Source organism: Poecile atricapillus, chromosome 21, assembly GCF_030490865.1.
Source record: "Poecile atricapillus isolate bPoeAtr1 chromosome 21, bPoeAtr1.hap1, whole genome shotgun sequence".
NCBI lineage: Eukaryota > Metazoa > Chordata > Aves > Passeriformes > Paridae > Poecile > Poecile atricapillus.
The window spans coordinates 956,858-977,413 of record NC_081269.1 but is presented as its reverse complement, the minus strand read 5'-3'; the positions used below and the strand labels follow the sequence as shown (position 1 = coordinate 977,413).

The 20,556-nt window shown below is 41.4% G+C and overlaps 1 protein-coding gene across 1 annotated transcript; it reads left to right on the top strand.

Moving 5' to 3' along the window:
* The first annotated feature begins 1,051 nt into the window (after window positions 1-1,051).
* Window positions 1,052-15,860, top strand: SLC13A5 (solute carrier family 13 member 5). Its single transcript, XM_058854637.1, has 12 exons — window positions 1,052-1,317; window positions 3,669-3,797; window positions 4,570-4,706; window positions 5,111-5,325; window positions 6,613-6,784; window positions 7,913-8,035; window positions 8,553-8,765; window positions 9,535-9,656; window positions 9,930-10,048; window positions 11,201-11,362; window positions 12,339-12,476; window positions 13,260-15,860. Exons 1-12 carry the CDS (start codon window positions 1,213-1,215, stop codon window positions 13,386-13,388), a joined length of 1,764 nt encoding a protein of 587 aa, XP_058710620.1. The 5' UTR covers window positions 1,052-1,212; the 3' UTR covers window positions 13,389-15,860.
* Window positions 15,861-20,556: the final 4,696 nt, after the last annotated feature.

Here is a 20,556-nt window from a genome sequence, read left to right as displayed (position 1 = left end):
TTTGGCCAATTCCCCATTTTCTGCTAGACTTTGCACTGGTGTGAAGTTTCCTCTGTGTTGGTAAGTTACCCAGAGGGACTGCTTCGAAAGGTTTGAAGATTTGGAATCTGTCCAGATCCGGTTGGCTACTGTTTTCTTAGTGGGTATTCACTGTTTTTATAAATGAAAAGTAACGTTGGAGTGTCTTGTTTTGAACTTCTGTCACTCAAGTTCCTCTGGTCAGCAGAGGACAAAGAGTGCAAGCTGTAGTCAGAGCTCCCTCATTAGTTGCTGTGGAATCTGAAATTCTTTATTTCTGTGAGTAAATGCTTAGTAAGACTATTAAGAGGCTGCAGGATCAAATCGTTGAGATATGATTTATGCTGACTTCAATTTCAAGTGTCTGTTGCCATTCCAGAGGCAAAACCTAAAATACCAACAATTTGTTTGTCCTCTGTCTAGCTGTGCCTTTCTGCCTTCTCAGTCGTGCTAGCCACCATCACTAGGGCTGTCCCTTTGGATTCCGAGGCTGCGCTGTAGACGAAGTCACTGAATTCAACATTAAAAATAACCTTTCAAGTTAACCTTCCTGGGTTATTTTTAACCCAGATCCAGCGGCACAATGCCTCTCAAAATAATAACAAAACACAACCATGCATGCCTGCACAGACCTTTGTTTTGGGGAGACCCCCACTGTGTTTTTAACTCTCCATTTCCCTGAAGGAGCTCAGTCCTTCCCCAGCACTGTGTGAATGAGCGAGGGACGATCCTCCCTTGGCGTCACCAGCACCTCGCGAAAGTCCAGCTCCCGAAAGGGGCCGTGTCAGCACCTGGGTCCCTCCAAGCGATGCGCACTGTGACAGTCTGTGCTCGCTGGCACCTTTCTGTGGGCTCTGTGAGCAGGGAGAACATTCCTACAACACTCTCCCGACTGGTGCGATAGCTGGTACGCAGCCGTTGAGGCGCTTTCCTTGGCACGGAGGGGCTGCAGAAGCCCCGCACGGAGGTGGCCGGGTCCCGGCGGCCCGGCAGGGAGGGCTGGTCGGAGCGGGGCCGGGGCGCTCGGGGGTAGCCTGTTCCTTCCCGGTCCCCAGCCGCACCGCTGCCCGGGGCGGCCCCCGGCGGGGCGGGCGGGACGTGTCGCCCCCGGCCGGGTCCCTCCCGCCCTGTACTTAAAGCGGCGGCGGCGGGCACTGCTCCCGCTCGCGCCCTGACCGTATCACCCCACAGAACATGGCCCCGACGTGCCTGCGGCCCCTGCTGAGGTACCGCTCCTTCGCCATCCTCTTCCTCACGCCGCTGCTGCTGCTGCCGCTGCCGCTCGCTGTGTCCACGCGGGTAAGTGCCTGCGGGGCCCCTGCGGGAACGGAGCTCGGCTCCGGCCCTGCTGCCTCCCAGGTGATCCCCACTCCGCCCGGCCCCGGTCCTGCTCCCGGTGGCTCCCACGCACCCAACCCACCGTGCCAGTTAGGTGCAATTCATTCTGGGCCGAGACAAACCCGTGTGTAGCTGGCGCGTTTGGAATTGTCTGCATCGTGTCGTAGCGATTGGAGTGGGCTGAAGGGCGCAAGTGCGTCCCCCAGCTCTCTGCTGAGGCTCTGGTACTCCCAGCATGTTGCTTAGTGACATTCTCCATCCTGATGCAGTCAGGGTTGTGTTGTCTGAATTGGTCAGAATTTCAAATGCCATGTCCTCCAGTTGACCCATCTCACTCCAGGGATGGCGATGGCACAATTCCTTTGCGTTCTGTGGAGTTACACCAGCATAAAATTGGAATAACCCAGGGAAGTTTGGGGTTTAATGCCTTGTAGCCTTGACCAAGTGTGACAGCTCAGTTCACAGTATTTTTGCCTACTAGAGCTTTGGAGGCTATTCTAATGCTAAAAACAGCCTTTCTTTTGAGAAACTTGCATCGCTCAGTCTGATTTAAAGTACAGGAAAATTTTATCTTGTGTTTATAAACCAAATTGCTAACCCTTCCGGTTTACCTGTCTTAAGTTATACCAGCCTAGCCTTTCAGTTGAATGGTGGTACTTTATATAATTGGGAATTCCTGACTTTTAATCTCTACTTTGGCCAAAACTAGGAAAGATAATTTCCAAAAAAATAAGTATGTCTTCAGTTTGCCATTATTTCTAGGCATATTGTGTCATTAGTCTAACCTAAGAAATTACAATATTTCACAATGGGAAAGCAATATTTCTGTCAGTGACTGCTTTTTCGTGTTTCAGCCACAAGGCAGGTCACTGTGTTTTGTGTCAACTGTACAGAAACACCAAAGAGACCTTCTGTGACTGTTCCCATAAATCACAGATAGATATAGGTATAAGTACAAATATATATTTAATTCCAAAGCTTTGGTTGTTTAAATTTGCCATGGTTGTTGGAGTTAATTTATAAGCATCATTGTATTTTTGAACTTCACATAAATTATTTCCTCTCTACTCTCTAAAACCAGTGTTTTGAATTTTATTCACTTAGAGTTGTTTATCTGTCTTTCATACTAGCAACAGATTAACCACGGTCAGTTCTAGCCCTGCATTACTGCAGCTTATGAATTGTATCATAAGCTGACTTTATGTGTATAAAGGAAAGAGCCTTCAACAGGATCTGTCTGATATCTTCTAGTCTCTGAAGAATTTTTCCTCTCAAAATTTGTGCTGTAATTAATTGGGAAAGTTGAGGGGAAAAAAATTCAAATTACTTACAAAAGGTGTTTTCTGGTTCTTAAGCTTCTCAACAAAATTAAGCAAAACACAGTCCTACATACTAATATTACCTGATGTCAGTTTTTAAGTGTGACTGTCACACCATTTATTTTAGCAATAAAGTCACATTTGTTGTATTAGAATAAAATTCTATAAACACATGCCCTGAATAGGAGCAAATACTGAACTACAGAACACTGCCTTCAGCTTTCAAACAGTTCACTGTTAGCTAATGAATGCTTGCTTCTCCTGACAATTTTTAGAGTATAAACCACAGAAGGCTGGGATACAGAAATGCCTGATCAAAAGCCCAAAAAGACAGTTTGCAACAATTCTAAACTAGGGAATCCCCTTAGCAGGTAGGGACAGTATGATTTGGGAAAGTAGTTTAATACCTCTAATGTGCTTGGTCACAACACAAAAAAAAAATAAATATATATATATATATATATATATATATAAGAGTTTTACTTTAGGAGTTACTTCACAAAGCAAAGAGCTTTTAAATTATTCAATGAAATAGTTTCTGAGCTCAACTGTGTTACTGGGCATACATCAGAGATTGTGAATTTCAGGCAAGCTAATCATCCACACTGGGAAATTTGGCCATCCATTAAAAAAATTAACTCTGTATTGCTGTTCTTGGCTCCTAGGTGTAAAATTTGCTGACCTCAACCACCAAGAAGTACTTTCACATGGCAAACTGTGCACTTACCTAATGGTGGAAGATTTGTTTTTCTCACAGCATTTATTTTGTGTGGATGTATTAAAGCAAACATTATGGCCTTCTTAGTCAAAAAAATCCTTTTATACAAGTGACTTCAAAACATGATTTAAAAGCGCAAGTTTAAGTCCTCGTTCAGCGTAACTTGTTAAGCTACAGACAGTGGAGTGTGTGAGCCACTTGTAAGAGCTACCAGTGTGTTTCTTATCTTTAAAAACAGTTTCTAATGCTTAAGTGTATCTTCTATTATGTTGCAGGAGGCTAGATGTGCATATATCATCATCATCATGGCTGTGTACTGGTGCACTGAAGTGATCCCCCTGGCTGTCACCTCCCTCATTCCAGTGGTATTTTTTCCTCTGCTTGGAGTTCAGACTGCTAAAAAAGTAAGGAACTCATGCAATCCAGATCTGATACAGAGAAATCCAGTGCTCTGATCCCCCACCAGTATTTAGCCAACGAGTCTGTACTAGTGTTCAGGGTTCTTATATGGGAAGATGCTGAACTACAGACATTTGCCCAAACTCTTAAGAGTGGGAGGCTTGAGGTGGTAGAGGGGAGGGTCTGTTTTGGGTATGGATCCTGCAGGAGAGCATCCCACTCATGCCCGCAGTGTGTGTGCTCCCAGCCTATGAGGAAGTAGCGCTGACAGTCTTCTGGAAGATCTCAAAATGCATGGGACAAACTTCTGAGAGGATAGATGGCATGGTGCCAAAAGGTATGCTGTGTCCTCCCCAGATCTCATCCTGGGCTGTTTGTGCTGGAGGCACAAGGCACAGGCTATATTCAGGTTCTGTAGCCCAGGTTCACTACTGCCCAACAAGCTAGTAAAGGCAGGTATGGTTGCTGAAGATGCTGAGAGAGCCCTTTTGGAGCTCAATATTTCCAGCACCTTCCATACTTTGAGCCCCCAACTATGTTTTAGGAAGCTGGTGTCATTTTGCACAATGATGCACAAAGATTTCTTGCACAGGCAAGTCGGCAGTTACCCAGGAGATCGAGGGTCCAGGAAACTGCAGGGAGCTCTCAGGCAGCAGCTGCCTCTTGTTCCAGTGTTGGCTGGGGCCTGGTCCAGTCCATGGATTTGAGAGGGTGGTAGGAAAATTGTACTAGTGAAGTAAGTATTTTGGCCTGATGTACTTTCTTTCTGTCTTTCAGGTGTGCTTTCAGTACCTAAATAACACAAACATGCTCTTCCTTGGAGGGCTGATTGTCGCAATTTCTGTTGAGCAGTGGAATCTTCACAGAAGGATTGCACTGAGAGTCCTTCTGATTCTTGGGGTGAAACCTGCACTGTAAGAATATTACGTTGTTTTTTCTTACCTTTTCTCAGTTTAGCAGAGGCCTGGTGATGACATTTAACAGTCAACAGAGAAAGGAACAAGAGCCAATTCAGCTGTACTTGCACAGTTTCCAGAAGTGAAGTCTAGCAGCAGAACAGTTTATTTGTCCTTTATCCAAAACTAGTATCTGACTGAATTTTAGAGCCTTGCCTTTGGGGACAAAATTATGACAGACTTAATTGTGCACTGGGATTCCTTCAGTGAAGGTGGGAGAGCTGTCCTAGAAGGGAGTCTCTGTAATAGTGGATGCTGCACACATCCCTGCCTGGGCTTTGCTCTCCATATTACGGTGACTGCAAAGCCTAGCAGCATCTATTCACTTTCTTCCTCTCCTCTCCGTCTTTCTCTCTTTTCAGCCTCATGCTGGGATTTATGGCAGTCACTGCCTTCCTGTCCATGTGGATAAGCAACACAGCCACCACTGCCATGATGGTTCCCATTGTCCAGGCTGTTCTGGATCAAATGGACAGCACGGAGTATGATGTGTCCATAATGGAACAAGCAACTGGGCAAACAAATGCAGTGATAGAGCTGGAGGAAAAGAGCACATCAGAGTCCACTGCAGTGCACGGTAAGGGCCTTCTCACCAATAAGCTGATGCTACTGAACTTGCTACACTCAGCTCCCCCCTACCTAGGAGTGCTGTGTACCCTCTCCAAGGAAAGAGGATGGTAACCTGACCTAAAATTCCTTAAATACATGACATTTAGGTTTTACAAAATAGCTTTCAATTTTGATGGCTACCATTTTGTGTGCTAGTGCTAGATCTCAGACAGGTTGTTATGTTATTTTCTTCGAGCTGTAGTCATCCTCCCACAGTTTCCTCAGGCTTAACCACTTGTTTAGGGAAGTGAAGAGCATATCCTGTGGGAAATAACAATCTAAACCCCCAGCATACTATTTTCTAAATCTTGTGATTATCAATGGGGATTCAGCTTCTAGGTGAAGTAGGACTATTTGAAAAAATTATGTAAACACAATCTATTTTGGTTCTAGGGTAATAAATATCTCTTTATTGACCAGATTTTATGTGGAGGTGGGGAGAAGAAAGAGGACTACTTTAAAAGCCGCATGGAAAAGAAGAAGCGGTGTAATTTGACTCACAGTAGACAAACTGTTCTTGTGTGTGATCTTACACTGATGCTTGATTCCTTAAGGTCCTCTGCCAATGCTGTGGTTCTGCAATAGGTTTCACTTCATTTGAAATATGTGCGCAAACTCAGACACTCTCATTTCACTGCTCTGCTATGCTGTTACAGAGGGCTATATTATTAAATATGATTAAAGATCAGATTCCAAGTGTAGTGAAGATAATAAGAGTGTGCAAAAAATACCCTTTAATATTGTTGAGTTGGTTATAATTGCCATAAATTCTTTGTCCTATTCCAGTAGTCTAGTCTGACTTCAAGATTTAGAGTGTTAACCTCAGAGAACAATGGACACAGCAGTAAAGTTTCATGACATAATGGCAAGCAAGGATTTGGGTTTCAGTAGGGCTTTTTTCTGCCTATATTCATATCCGTTAAAGGTAGTTGGGTTCTCACTGTGGAATTGGAATGGTTCCAGTGACTGTGATGTTTGGCTGGTGGTACACCTCTCTGTGAAACAAGACGTTGCTGATGAGGAGTTGTGGCCCTGATGTGGGCAATAGCATCCTTGGATCACGTAAACCCAGACTGTCAGCCTCTTGCTCTGGCTCCTCATGAACATTAGTCTGAAGTATTTAGGGAGATATCTGTGGATTTTTTAATTAAAATTATTGGCACATACAAACTGGAAGCACTAAGCCTACAGACCCTATCCTGAATTCTCTGTCTTTCCAACTTTACCTGAGGCAAATAATTTTCTTTCTGCCTAGTTGTAAGCAATGAACAAGCCCCTGATGACCCCAGATCTTCTGAGGAACAGAAAATGAAGAAGCGTATATGCAAGGGAATGACACTTTGTGTATGCTATGCTGCCAGCATTGGAGGAACTGCAACACTTACCGGAACAGGACCAAATGTGGTACTGAAAGGCCAGATGAATCAGTAAGTAATTATTGCTTTTTGTTTTAGTTACATTGTCATACTGTTTGTGTGACCAATTGACTGGTCTTAGATGACAAATTCAGTTGTGAACTTCGAGCAGTAAGTTGAGGAACTGAGTCTGAGAAATGTGTATGAAGTGTTGGGCCTCATTTTTCTTGCTTCAGCATCTTTTAAACAGAAGCTATGTGATGGAATTAAATTCTTCTGAGAAAATTGGAAATACATGTTGACAATCGACATGCAGGTGGTTGATTATGAGATATTGGTTCTTCTGTGTCCTCTCTTTCAACTGAAATAAAGCACATCAGAAGAGGAACTGCAGTAAAGAGCACCAAAAGAATGTAGATTAACTCTGCTCATAAGCACACTGAAGAGAGCTAGAAGGAGCTTGGCTCCTCCTGTAGCAGCGTTCCTCCATGCTGTGGCTGTAGAAACTGCAGTTGTGTTGTTCTCTCATTGCTAAACTGAGTTTGGGAACAGATCTACATGGAACCCAGTCTGCAGTGGAAATTTTCCAACATTGCTTCCTTGTGTTGCAAGTACTTCAGCCTCAGCTGCTACATTATCTGTTGGTTTTAACACCCAGCTGGAAGTTTGCTATTGATATTTTTCCTCCTATCATTATCAGCAAACACAGAGAATTACAAAAATTGCTTTTCTTAAAATGCCGTCTTCATTCTTTCAAGCCAACTAGCAACTTTTTCATCTGTTGAAGGCAGCAGAAGTATGGTTATTAATTTCAGGAAAGACATTTCTTGCTCTCTTATTAGCATGAATTTGGAGAAGAAATATCCTGTCTTGGGATAAATGAACAGGCATGTTGGAAGTGAAAGGTATCTAGGAAGTATGTGAGGTCTTTCAGCCGCAGTTGTCTGACTGAGACCCAAAATATCCACATAAGCTCCTATATGCATCAAAGTATAACACAGGGAGAACTTAAAATCATTTAAGTTATGCTCTGAAATCAGGCTGCCTTCTCCCGTGACTTAAGTTAGGCTGTGGATGTTACCTATGATTACTTGTAATGGTTGTCCTAGATTTACATGCATAATTGTCACTAGCACATATTAAAGGTAGAGTAGATTACTAAATGTTTTGACATTCATACAGAAAGTCATTTCTTTACAGGTTATACCCCAACAACAACGATATTGTGAATTTTGCTTCCTGGTTTGGATTTGCATTCCCAAACATGATTGTGATGTTGGCACTAGCTTGGCTTTGGTTACAGTGCTCCTTCATAGGACTCAAGTGAGTATTTATCTCCACAATATTGTGTAAACCCCTAAGTAAGTTAGTTAGCTTACTGAGACATCTGGCTAAAGCAAATGCACTGACAAGTTATTAATTTTGTAGCAGAGAGTAGGTTCATTTCACAGAAATTTTGAGGTCTGGAAACCTTTTATGTTCATGGGAGGTACATTAAGGCAAAAGCCTTATACATTCTTAATCTTCAGACAGAATTGCCTTTCTGCTTTTCAATCTCTGACCTGTGAATTTCAACCCTAGGAGAGCCGGCATAGCTGGTTTGCAGCCATTGATTCAAACCTGAATTTTTCATCCCAGGTTACTCCAAATTGCCATCCTTTGATAGACTCCATTCTTCTGTGAGAATTGGTGTGTCCCCACAAAATATTTTGGCACTGTTGTAGTTTATTTATAGCCTCTGCTGTGGTCTGTGTCTGTCCTCCAGAGTTCAGAGTGATAAGGATGTTAAATCCCTCTAATATATTGATACTTATATTATTTTTTTCCATTTTTCTCAAAGCTTTAAAAAAAACTGGGGCTATGGGACAGAGAGAACTGCCAAAGAAAAAGCTGCATACAATGTGCTGAAGGAAGAAATGAGAAAGTTAGGCCCTGTCTCTTACGCTGAATTAAATGTCTTCCTGTTGTTTTTATTGCTGGTGCTCTTGTGGTTTACCAGAAACCCAGGCTTTGTAAAAGGCTGGGCTGCCAGGCTCTTCTCAGGAGGAGACAAGTAAGTTTTTAGGGTTTTTTCCATCTTTTACCGTCTTGGTTATTAATCAGATTCTCTTGCTCATATATTCCATTCTGAATGTGGGGTCATTAATTCCAGCTTTGCCTGACTTAACATGTTTGCTGGGCTTGATCCAACGGCTTGTACATGACAGTACAAATCACCTATGATTTGACAGTTTGTACTGCAGTGAAAAGGTTGGAGACTGAGGCATGGAGCAAGCTGAATCTTCTAAAAGAAAATTCTGTTATGCTGGTCTCAGTCATACTAATGTACACCTTGGTATTTTGTTTGTATGAGCTCCAATCAGTTGCAGTTGCATTTGACTTATTTGGTAATATCACCTTTAACCAATACCTTAGAACTCACTGGAAAATTGATTTTGTGCTTTGAATGGCTTCTTTGCATAGCAAAGTGCATGGCATGTTAGGAACATAAAATACATGTTGGGACTATCATTCAGACCATTTCTTTAGATGTCTGTCTTTGCGATACAACTGTTGAATCTCGGCTTCAGCACAGAGAAGGATCCCTGCTCCATGAGGGATGAGTTGTCATCCAGGACTCTGCTTATTAACATGTATTGTATTGTGTTTCTTTTATTATTGTGTTTATATTATGGCAGGTCTGAGAGACCTCAGACATGAGTTAATGACCCATTTTGTTCAAGCCCCAAATGGGATGGTAAAAATCTAGAATGCTAGAAAGCAGCCCTTTTCTAGAAGAAAGGTGTCCCATTTTCTAACCTGTATTCTCTTTTCTTCATTAGGTATATCACTGATTCTGTTCCTGCTATGTTTGTTGCCCTGTTACTGTTTGTCCTTCCTGCTCATAAGCCCAAATTCATAGCCTGGAATCAAAGCATGTCTGACCCTAAACAGACTGAAGAAGGTATTCAAAAGAGGGACTGTAGTACTTTGAAACAGCTAACCCACTCAGCTAACAAGGCAGAGTCATGCACTGGATTTGCATGCAGTTCTTTAGAGCAGCTCACCTACCTCCCTTGTTGGGAAGGGCTGGGGCACACTCCGTGCTCATGTGTGTTACCCTCACTCTGTGCAGACTTCTCAGTACTGTGCATCTGCCCACCAGTATCTTATAGAACAGGAGACAAAGTGTCTTCACTCTCCTAAAACATGTTCTACTTTTCATTTCTCACTTCAGATATAAAAAAGCCATTTTTACCAACCTCGCTGCTAGACTGGGATGTGGTTCAAAGGAAGATGCCCTGGAGCATTGTGCTGCTGCTGGGAGGAGGTTTTGCTTTAGCTGATGCAAGCGCAGTATGTATTGAGATCTGTTTTCCTCTGACTCAAAGGGGAACTTCCCTGGTTTGTTATCTGGCCCATATTACTGGGCATGCACCCAAAGCCAAACCCAGTAGCAATGTTAGGATCTGGAGGGAGATCTAAATTAGCGAAAACCAAGGAGAGGTGAATGCTTGTGAGTCTTTTTCCAGGAATTTTTGTTTTCTGCCCAAATTTCTTTAATTTATCTTACTGCTTGGAGACTGATGAGTAGGTTGGGATCTTCACTGTCTGGACAGTCCAGAAAAACATCCTTTCTTATTTCTGTAATCATCCCAATCATAGCCCTGGCTGGAAAAGCAGAAGTATAGATAACACTTGTCAGATTTTCAGAACCATTTGAGGTTTGTTTAAAGGTTATATATCTTCAGACTTAAAGCAAAACCACTGCTGAAATGGTCAGAAAGAAAATCTGGGTTGATGCTGTGTTCATAAATTCATAGAAAAAGCAGCTAATTCTTAAAATAGGAAGGAATTTTGAGGTGAGACATATTGCTTCCTTCATCACTGCTAAGATGCATCTAAATCAAAGCAAGCATTAGCTATCAGTAGTGCAATACTTTGGGGAAAGTCATGTCACATCTTTAGTTTTGTGGCTAATTAGGTTTTAACCATGGGGAAAATTAAAGCTCTGGGCCTTACATTCATCTTTATATGTCACACATAAATTAATAAAGCTCCAGAGCATTAAAAACTAGCAAGTCAGAGATATTGTAACCTGTTTGTATCCAACTACTGACTGTTTTCCTACAATAGAGCATTCATACAGAATCATAACCTTCAGAAACCTTAGAAAAATGTGCCTAGAAGCTTTCTGGGCTATAAATTAGTATTTGCAATGGCCTCAGAAAAATTTTCTTGTTTAGTCAGAAAACCATAATTTTGTAACCTATGTGTGAGCAAGTATTTGATTTCCAGAAGAATCAGAAAAGTGTGATTCAGTGTTATGTCTAGTTGGCAAGGAATTTCTTTTTGTTTTTGTGACAAATCATTGTACTTTCCTGGATGGTGTTTGTATAATTCAGGACTCCTTTAGCATTATTAGACAGGAATGTTGCCCATAACATGGCTTCCTTGTTTGTGAATCAGGGTTTTAAACCTCCCTGAAATCCACTTTTTTTCTTGCAGAACTCTGGGCTCTCAGCTTGGCTGGGTCGTCAGATGACTCCCCTGGGATCTATCCCACCGTGGGCCATTGCAACAGTGGTCTCCCTTATTATAGCTGTCTTCACTGAATGCACCAGTAACGTGGCCACAGCTACCCTCTTCCTGCCTGTCTTTTCATCCTTGGTAAGATTGCTTCTGTCCTGTTACCCTGGCAGCTGGGGGATCAGAGTTAAACTGGGTGGCAAAGCAATATTATATTTAGTGTCTTGGATGCTGCTCCAGTGTACTTAAAAGGAAGCTATGTCATGCCTTCTGTAAGGTGTGTGCCTTGGCCTTGGAGAAAGTAACAGTCACTTTTTCAATGCAGGTCAGAAAACATCACTTACTTCTGGTCAGTTTGAACCATCAACTTAGAACTGGAAAAACACATACACACACACACATAAAATCCAAACCAAAACAAAATCCAGCACTTTCTGTTGATGCCATTGAATTACTCATCTTCACATTTTGTGCTAAAATACTCAAAGTGGTAGGCCTGATTATTAGAAATGTCTAATTTCTCATAGGAACCCAGAACAATTTAAAAACTTAGGAAGGAAAACCTGGTCAATTTTGCTGCCTTTCCTCAGCAGAAATGAAACTGTGGCATAAAGAGAAAAATAGGTTACTTTGTCCTTTAATTAGGAAAGGACAAGCACTTTATTCTAGACTATTTCATCAAAGCAAAATTACCCCAATCAAGGTACTGAGCTAATAATGACTTAAATTGGCACTTAAGTTTTGAGGCCCACAGAGTAAAGTCTAAGTGTGTCACTCCATGTGCCTAGTAATTATAATTCCCATTCCTGGAAAAAGGGTGGTCCGAGGTCAAAGAAAAGATTGTTGTATATATTTGACCAGAAATCCAAATTATACCATAGAACAAAGCAAACAACATGAAAGAATCAAGTGTTGCTTTTAAGTATCATGGGACAGGAAACAACAGCAAGTTATCTTTAAGCACATGTGGATTTCAGAATAAAATGTGAATTTTTCTGGTGATGTAATGCAAGGAAACAAAATAAGCCTGTGTATTTCAGTGGTCTGGGGTAAATTTATCTTGTATGCTTTTCTTTTTTAATACCCCCAGAGTGATATTCTCTCCATTTCATTGCAGGCTACATCTATCAAGATCCACCCTTTGTATGTTATGGTGCCTGCTACTCTCAGTGCTTCCTTTGCCTTCATGCTACCTGTTGCAACACCACCAAATGCAATAGTGTTTTCTTATGGCCACCTCCGTGTTTTGGATATGGTAAGATAATTGCCTTCTCTCTTATCTGAAATTCTCCATTGCTTTCTTCCTGAAATATGGTGAGAGTTTAATTTTCTTTGCAGAGTATTTGCAAAGGACCAGGAAGCTCTTATGGGCTGTGACTACCACTCTATGGCCCTCTCTTCTGCAATATTAATATTGTGATAAAAATTTGCATCTCTGAAATAACAGTACTTTTCTCACAGGCTTTGGCAGATATACTGACTGGCCCAAGTGAAATTAAAAACTGGCAAGTCATAAGTCTCTGAAACCTGAAGGGTTAAAGTGCAGGCATGCCCTGCAGTGTTCTGGGGCTTTGGCCAGTGTCTAAAGCCTTGTCTCCACTGGAGCTGAAAGCAGAAGGTAGCAATCAGTAACCCTTGGCTCTGGTCGTCTGATTTTCTGCCAGACCACACAGGGCAGGTTCTGGGCAGAACACACAAACATTACTGGCTTTCTAACTGGGTACTTGAAGAGCACATAAGCTGTCCTCTAACTAGTAAGAAAGACTTGTTACACGTGCCTTAAAGCCCCTAGACTGGTTATATACATAGCAAAGTGCTCAAAGACTTTGCACAGTGTGTTCCCTGGTATTTCCACCTAAGCAAGAGCAGAAGGTGATGGATACAATGGCTATTTCTGTGATTTACTTGACTGACTTTCATGACTATGTACAAGTATGTCTTGCTGTAGTTTGCTGTGTTGGTGTTTGAATGCTGCTGGTTTGGACTTGCTGTGCTGGTGTTTGGTTATTGTTGTTGGCTTGGATTTTTTTCCTCACAGGTTAGAACTGGAATAGTGATGAACATCATTGGAGTCTGCTGTATCACCCTCGCCATCAACACATGGGGAAGACCTGTATTTGGGCTGGACACATTCCCAGCCTGGGCAAACAGCACAGCAAACCAGTGAGCTGTGAAGAACTCTCGTGTTAAACAAGGAAAGTACCCTTAGTAGTCCCTATTGCCTAAAGTCCTGTATAGAATCTCATCACCATTTCAGATCCAGTGCTGGGTGTTTGCTGCCTTCCAGCAGTCACCAGGTTTGAACCAACCCAATCTTACTCCACTTGTGATGGAGCCAAAAGTGTTTGCAACTATACAACCTTATGTGTTGGGATCATAAGTATGATCAAGTGATCCATTGTACCTCCAATCAAGGTCAAGAATTAGGATTTATCAGACTTTCAATAGAGAAAGGGGAGGCTATTTTATCAAGTGGTTTGAGCTATTATATCACTGGTATGTACTTGTAAATCATTAACATTGAACATTACATTCAGGCAAGGGCTGAACATTCCTTACATCCTTGTATCCTGAGCATTCCTTGTATCTACAAGTCAGCAACTGTACAGAGAAATCTCTGTTGTCACTTGTCCAGTGAAGAAGGGGGTACATGATGTTATGTTTTAGTTGGTCCTCAGCCGTGTGGTGGGATTCTTCCAAGTTAATATCCAACACACTTTCTCTCGCCTTTTTTCACTTCCAAGTCTCAGTGCATTTAGACACCTTTACTGAGGGTTGAGATAACATAATTCCATGCTGGTCATGATTCAGCTGATTCTCGGACAATGATGCACTAAGGTTGGCTCTGTGTTTCTTGTGGCAATTAGAGGCAAGGGAGCCTTTCCCTCAGTCACAGGTGTGATTTCACATGCCATCCAGTGTTTCTAGTGGTAGCCTGGAGATGACCAGTGGCCCATAGAACTTCACATCTATTGCAGAAGTTCCTGAATTAGTCCCTGATGTGCCTTAATTAATAACTGCAATTTTTGAGTGAAGCCAAGACATGAGAAAGGCTCTAATTAATGCCCTGGGAAAAACTGATGGACCCAGATTCTAGTCTTGTGTGTGTGCTGGCTGACAGCAGTGGGAGTTATCTGGTGTACTTTGGAATTTTTGGCTGGTGAGAAAAGCAGTTTTTAACCTATATATGCCATTTCTGTTGCAGTAGTAGTCTACAGAATTATTGGTGTTGGGCTGGATGCATTTTGACATTTCCTTCAGCCCTGGGGGATGGTGGTGGGGGGAGGTAAAGCAATGTCTTGCAGTGGAAAGATCTGTGGGTATGACCTGGGATTTGCTCCTAGACATCCCCATGCCAGTCAATTCACCTCTTTTTTGCCTATTTCCCCTCCTAAAGAAGATGTTATGGAACCTATCTACCTCACCAAGGTGTTGTGAGGACATAAGGGTCAAATTCTGCAGCCATAGTGATTCCCACCATGATAACAGGTGCAAGGTCTTAAGTTATAGAACCACAGAATTCTGTCTAGAAGATCCGGCATATAGCATAGTACTGTGTGTAGGATATTTCGTAGTTCTTTTATTAATGTGAGTTTTCTTTATGGAACTGGAAAAATACATTTTTATCTAGAAGTGAGGGAAATATTTATCCATAAAATTAACAGGTGCTTTTTTGAGCAGAAAACTGCTTTAAGAATTGATTTCTGTGCCTTTATCTTTTGTGTTCTTTCACAGTGCTAAGCACTATAAACTGTCTGATGAATGTTGTTCCTGAGTGCCACCAATGGCTTCCTGTTTTCCCAGCTGGCTGCATGTGGTGCAAGCTCACACTTCTTCCAGGGAATGGTGGAGCATGTGGATAAACACACTTCCACTTGCAGAGTCCATCTAAGGAAGAGGCCAGTTCTAGTGCCAAGAATTGGCTTGCTCACAGATATTTGTCACCACCTGAAACTTAACAGAGTATTTTTTTGAAGAAAGTGAACAGTTGAGCACCTTCTGTCCTTTGGCAGTCACCACTTAATGCTGATTTGCATCTCTAGGTATCTAAATGCATTTGAGAAAGGGACTTTCTCTGCTTTTTGATGGACTTCACAGTGTGAGAACATGTTATTTTTGCTAGATACATGGTGCTTGCTTTGTCTGCCAAGTAGGATACAGGGGAGCTTGCATGGGTAGATGATACTGAACTTGGCTCAGTTCGTGCTGATCAAAATTCCTCTAAAACTGGTTCCAACTAAAAGCTGTAGGATGGACACTTCACTGTCCTGTTTGCAGAAAATAATGTTCTGAAAGTTTCTTGAAGGGCAGAAATTGCCCTCATATCAGCTAGTGAAAAACTTCACTCTGTTGCTGGACAAGGAGGAAGCAAATGCTTTTTTTCATCAACAGTCACACAGGGTAATTCGTGGTCAGGAGTGCTGGGCCAGGGGAACTGTGCATGTGGGGTAATAAAGAGTGGTTTATTGTAACTGTGAAGTATTGGATGTGTCACCTCTCTATACTGTTAATAGCATTTTCTTTCTGAGACACTGTTATGACATCCTGTGATCGATTCACATTTAATTTAAATGGGTGGATTGCATAATTGGAGTCTGGCAAATAAAAACTTTCTTGAACTGTCTCCCCTCCTGTGCAACATAGTGGACCACTTGTTTCTGCATTTGCTTCCAAATGTTCCAATTACTGTAGCACAGTAAGATCCAGGAAGGTACACAATAGTGAATAATGCAAAGCAGAGATTTGGGCACCACTCTTAAGTGTCTTCAGACCTGAATATTGGTGGTTATCTTCTTTCATCAGCGAAGTGATAACTCAAGTTTGCATCTCTGAAGATGCTCAGGTGGGACCACATCAGGTGCCATACCCTACAAACTGTCTCATTAATTTCAGAGTAAAGGATTATAAGAATCAAAGAAACACAACCAGTTTTTAAGAAATAATGTTGTACAAACCTTCCAATATAATAAGCACAAATGGGCTTTTCTTCAGTATCAAGCATGCATGGTGTCCTGTTCCAGTGCCCTGAGTTACATGTTACTTACAGTGGACAATGCAAGGACAATTGCTTTGTGACTAGATCTGATTTACAGCCTCTTCAGATGCAGGACAAGTATCATGATGGAAACTTACTGGGCATGGCATTTATTTTGTTGCTCATCAAAGGATTATTGTTTTAGATGCAGAAGCATGATGGTCCTAAGGTAGTGGCATAAAAGAATTTGTTTTCTCCCCACTTTAAAACACGCACCCCCAGAAAACATGGGAGGATCCTCAGTGTGGGCTTTGTCATGGCAGATTATTCAGCCACCCTGAGTGAGCAAACAGTTACCATTGTACTATACAAGTGCAGAGTGTGGTTCCTTGTGGTCAGTGAGTCTGTCAGCTGGCCAGCTGGCAGCACAGCTGGCAGTGCTGCCTCTGAGGAGCTAAATTAATGCTTTCTTATTTTCTGCCCACTCCCTTTGGATCCTTGGCTTTTCCTTTATTTTCTCAAAAATACCAATTTACCAAAATATCAAGTTGCTAATGCTGTTTCTGCAAATATTGAATGTCCCAAACCTGCAGCATTGTGATCTGGGCTGCTGTTGCACAGGGTTCCTGCTTGGTCATGTACCAGTGTGCAAACTTGTTCCCACAGTGTACTAGTGCTTGGGAATGGTCTCACAATTATGAATGAATTCATTAATAACCAAACTACAAGAAAAAATACAGAGGGAGAACAAAGGTATTTCCTGCCCATGTGTTGAACATCTAGATCTGTGAAACAGAAAAGAGAAACCTTTCAGTATTCTCTATATGATCAGAAGAGGTCCTCAAGCTGAAGAGCAGTTTGTTGGTGTTGTCCACTGAGCTCAGAGCAGCGGGTAGTGCATTCCAGCTGAGTTCTGATCACACTTGAACTCAGTCTTTGGCTTGTTCAGTCTTTGTTTTCTAGCTCAGGTGTGTTGCCACTTGAAATAGCAATAACCTGGTTGTGGCATTTGCTGACAAAGTTGGAAATGGACAGTTGGTGAAAATCAACCCAGAAAGAGTAGATCATGAATCAGTCCTAGCCAAAATGCAGCAGTGGTTCCTTAACATACCACCTCTTCCTTTTTACTAATGGCATATACATTTTTACATGCATCACATCTTTTTTTCCTCCCAAGTTTCTGTGATAAATATGTGAAGAAGTGGTGGTAATGAATCCTGAGCCCTTGGATGAAGTTGACAGAGTTTTCACAATGTTTTTTAATGTGGGTGAATAAATGTGTGAGTTTAGACAAGTCTGATCAATCTCTTTGTGCCGTTGAGAGGTTTTCAATACTTCTGTACCTTGCACCACAAGGCTGCCAGTCTGCTGCAAGAGGCTTGTTTGGCTCAGCATTTGTCTGCATGGTTTTATGGCAGGGAGCTGATTCTCCTCTTCCCAGAAGAACCATCACAGTGGCAGCTCTTCAGTGACAGATCAAACCTTCCCCTATGTGTACCTTTGCTGGCCCCTGTCTGAAGGGTCTGTGGCACAGAGAGGGCTTGCCATGTACTGCAGAGTGCTTCTGCTTGGCAAGGAAGTACTGAGGGGAGTACAGCCCTTACCATTGGGAGTACAGAGTAAAGGCAGGCATGCCATGCTGCCCTGAGGTGACTGGGGACTGCTTAATACGTTTGGTAGTTATTTAAAAACAGAGCTGATTTTACTGAAACTATTTTTTCCCATTTAGGTTTTTCTGGAGCGCTTAGGCAATAGTTGCCCATTCATTATCGTGTAAATGTAGATTTACATTTACTGTAGATTCTGGCCATAAGAAAGAGACTGTTTCTTCTGTCAGAGAAAATATGTTATCCTTCCCCAGGTTACTTCAGTGCTTTATTTACCCCCACAAAATTATTTCCCAGTCTTATTTGGCAAATGGCGCTTCAACGAGTTTTCACAAGCCGTTTCAGGCCAGAGTGTGAGCCTCATTACAATGTTCATAAAACATTTTTTATAAACAAACCATTTTCTTGAAAAACAGAATATTCCAGGTACTAAATCTAATTTATTGTAGTTTCCTTTGTCAGCTGTTCTTTGAGAACAATGACTTGGGTTGGGTCTTAGCAAATATTTCAGAAAGCCAGCTGAAGATCTAATTTCCACCTGAAACAAAGTTAACACAACCTTTCAATTAAGGAATGATTATTCTGGAGGAAGTTTCTATTTTACTTCAATATTTTGCCTTGGCTATACAGTCAGAAATCAGAAACATAGGAATGTATATTGCTACTGGCAAATGTCTGACGTCAAATTCACCTGCTGTTCAGGTGTCTTAATATAAGCCTCACATATTTTTAATCAACTTATTAGTGAAAAACATAAAATGCTTTCTGACACATGACATTTAATCTTGAGTTTATCTTTGAATTCTAGTGTTCATCTGAAGCTGGAGGAGTACCACAGTCAGAGAAGTACATGTGCCAGTGCCTTCAATAAACCAGTCTTTTTACACTACATCATCCAATTCGCAGCTCGCTTGAATGGTATTTGGCATCTGCAGATGAAGTGGTTCTACCATGATTGTCATTGGCTGCCTTCTGAAATGCACATTACCTGCCAGTTTCTTGACCTCAAAAAAGAGAACTTATGGAAGAGTTAAGCCTTTAATTAAATATATTCTGACAATTGTTTTAGTCAGTGAAAACTATGATCTTGTTTCTATTGAATTAAAATTATAGCATTGGAGTAAAAAAATTGTAGACTTTGTGCTGGTTTGTTATAAATATAACATAATGCATACTCTGCTCTCTGTTATTAACCATATTTGAAGCAAGATGCTCTCCAGTCTCCAGGAGCTGTCTTGCATTCTGTGGGTAAAATTCTGTCAGACGTTGCATGTTAATATCAGTTTGCTTTCTATTCAAATCAGTGGGTAAATGGGTGAACAAGAGGGGATGTCTTGGGTTTCATGCACTGGTGTAAAACGCTTCCCTGTTTCATCTCACTTGATAAGTTTTCAGTGATTAAATTGCTAGACCTTTTTTCCTCTCTGGTGCAAACGCACTGCACTATGGTGTCATAGTCACTTCCTCAAGAGTTTACTTTGAAGATTCAACAGTATGCTAGACAGGATTTTATTTTCTTTTGTGTCTCATAAAACCTTGGTGGCTTCAGGTTCCAGAAGTGGCTCCATTTAAGAGCTGTGTCTCTATGCCAGTTCTAAGGAGTTAAGATAAATTTATGGTCCTAAACCATCACATTTCTGGGGAGGCAACAGCAATAACAGCAGTCAAGTCTCTATGAAAGGAGAAAGTGAGGCAGCGATGTCATCCTGGTTCTATGACAAGAAGACAGACTCCTGGCTCACATTTATATTAATACATATCCTGCAAGTTTGGCTCACCTGACATTTAAAAACAAAGAAAAATTCAAACTTTTCTTAGAGAATGTTCTCAGTTAGTATACTAAAACCTCTATTTTCAATTTTCTTCCTAGTTTTGATGGACAAGAATTGAGATGTTTGACTTAACTCATGCAAACCTACATAGTTATTTATTTTTGTGACCAATCCTTTTTTAGGATTCTCTCCTCTAAAGTCACTCTTGGGAGAGAAATCCTATTCTAGAATAGCAGTGCAGACACATAGGATATATTTGATCTCTTCTTTCAGCTCAAAGTCTGTGTTTACTGGGGAGTGACTTGTTATGCTTTGATATAGTAATAGTAGTATTCCACAACCACTAAAATGTTGTCTAAAAAAGCAACCTTTTTTTAGTAAAAAAAAACTCTGCATGGATCTTTTTTATATGGTTTTTGTAATCCAATTCCCAGGGAAAAATTCATACTGCATAGGAAAATATAGTATTATAGAAAATTGCTAAGTTGGATGCCAAAAATACTTCAACAAATTAAAATAGAAAATAATTAAACAACAAAAAAAGGAGGACATTACAAAGGTTTCAGGTTAGTCTGTAAAGATTGCTTCCACTGCTGCTGCTCACTCATGGAGCATTTGCTTATTAAGGGTTTTACTCTGAGACAACTGTGTTTTAATTAATGAAGAATTAAGTGTAGAGGTTGACAGAAATCTCCTTGGCTGACTGTAAAGTCACTATGAAAAAACCCCAAAGCTCCAAACTTTGTCCAATGTCCAATATTTACCATTAAACTTGAAATACAATTTAGTATTTTAGGGTTGATTCTCTCCACTCCCTTTTGCTCTGGAAGTGATGAACAGTGTTTTTATCTAGTACAAACCTAAAATGAATGTTCTGCAAATACAAACAAAAGTTCATCCTCTTTTTATTCTGCCCAGCTCAAGGCTTAGCTGAGGAAAAAACATGCATGGAACAGTGACCCCAAAGCCACATTCTAATGG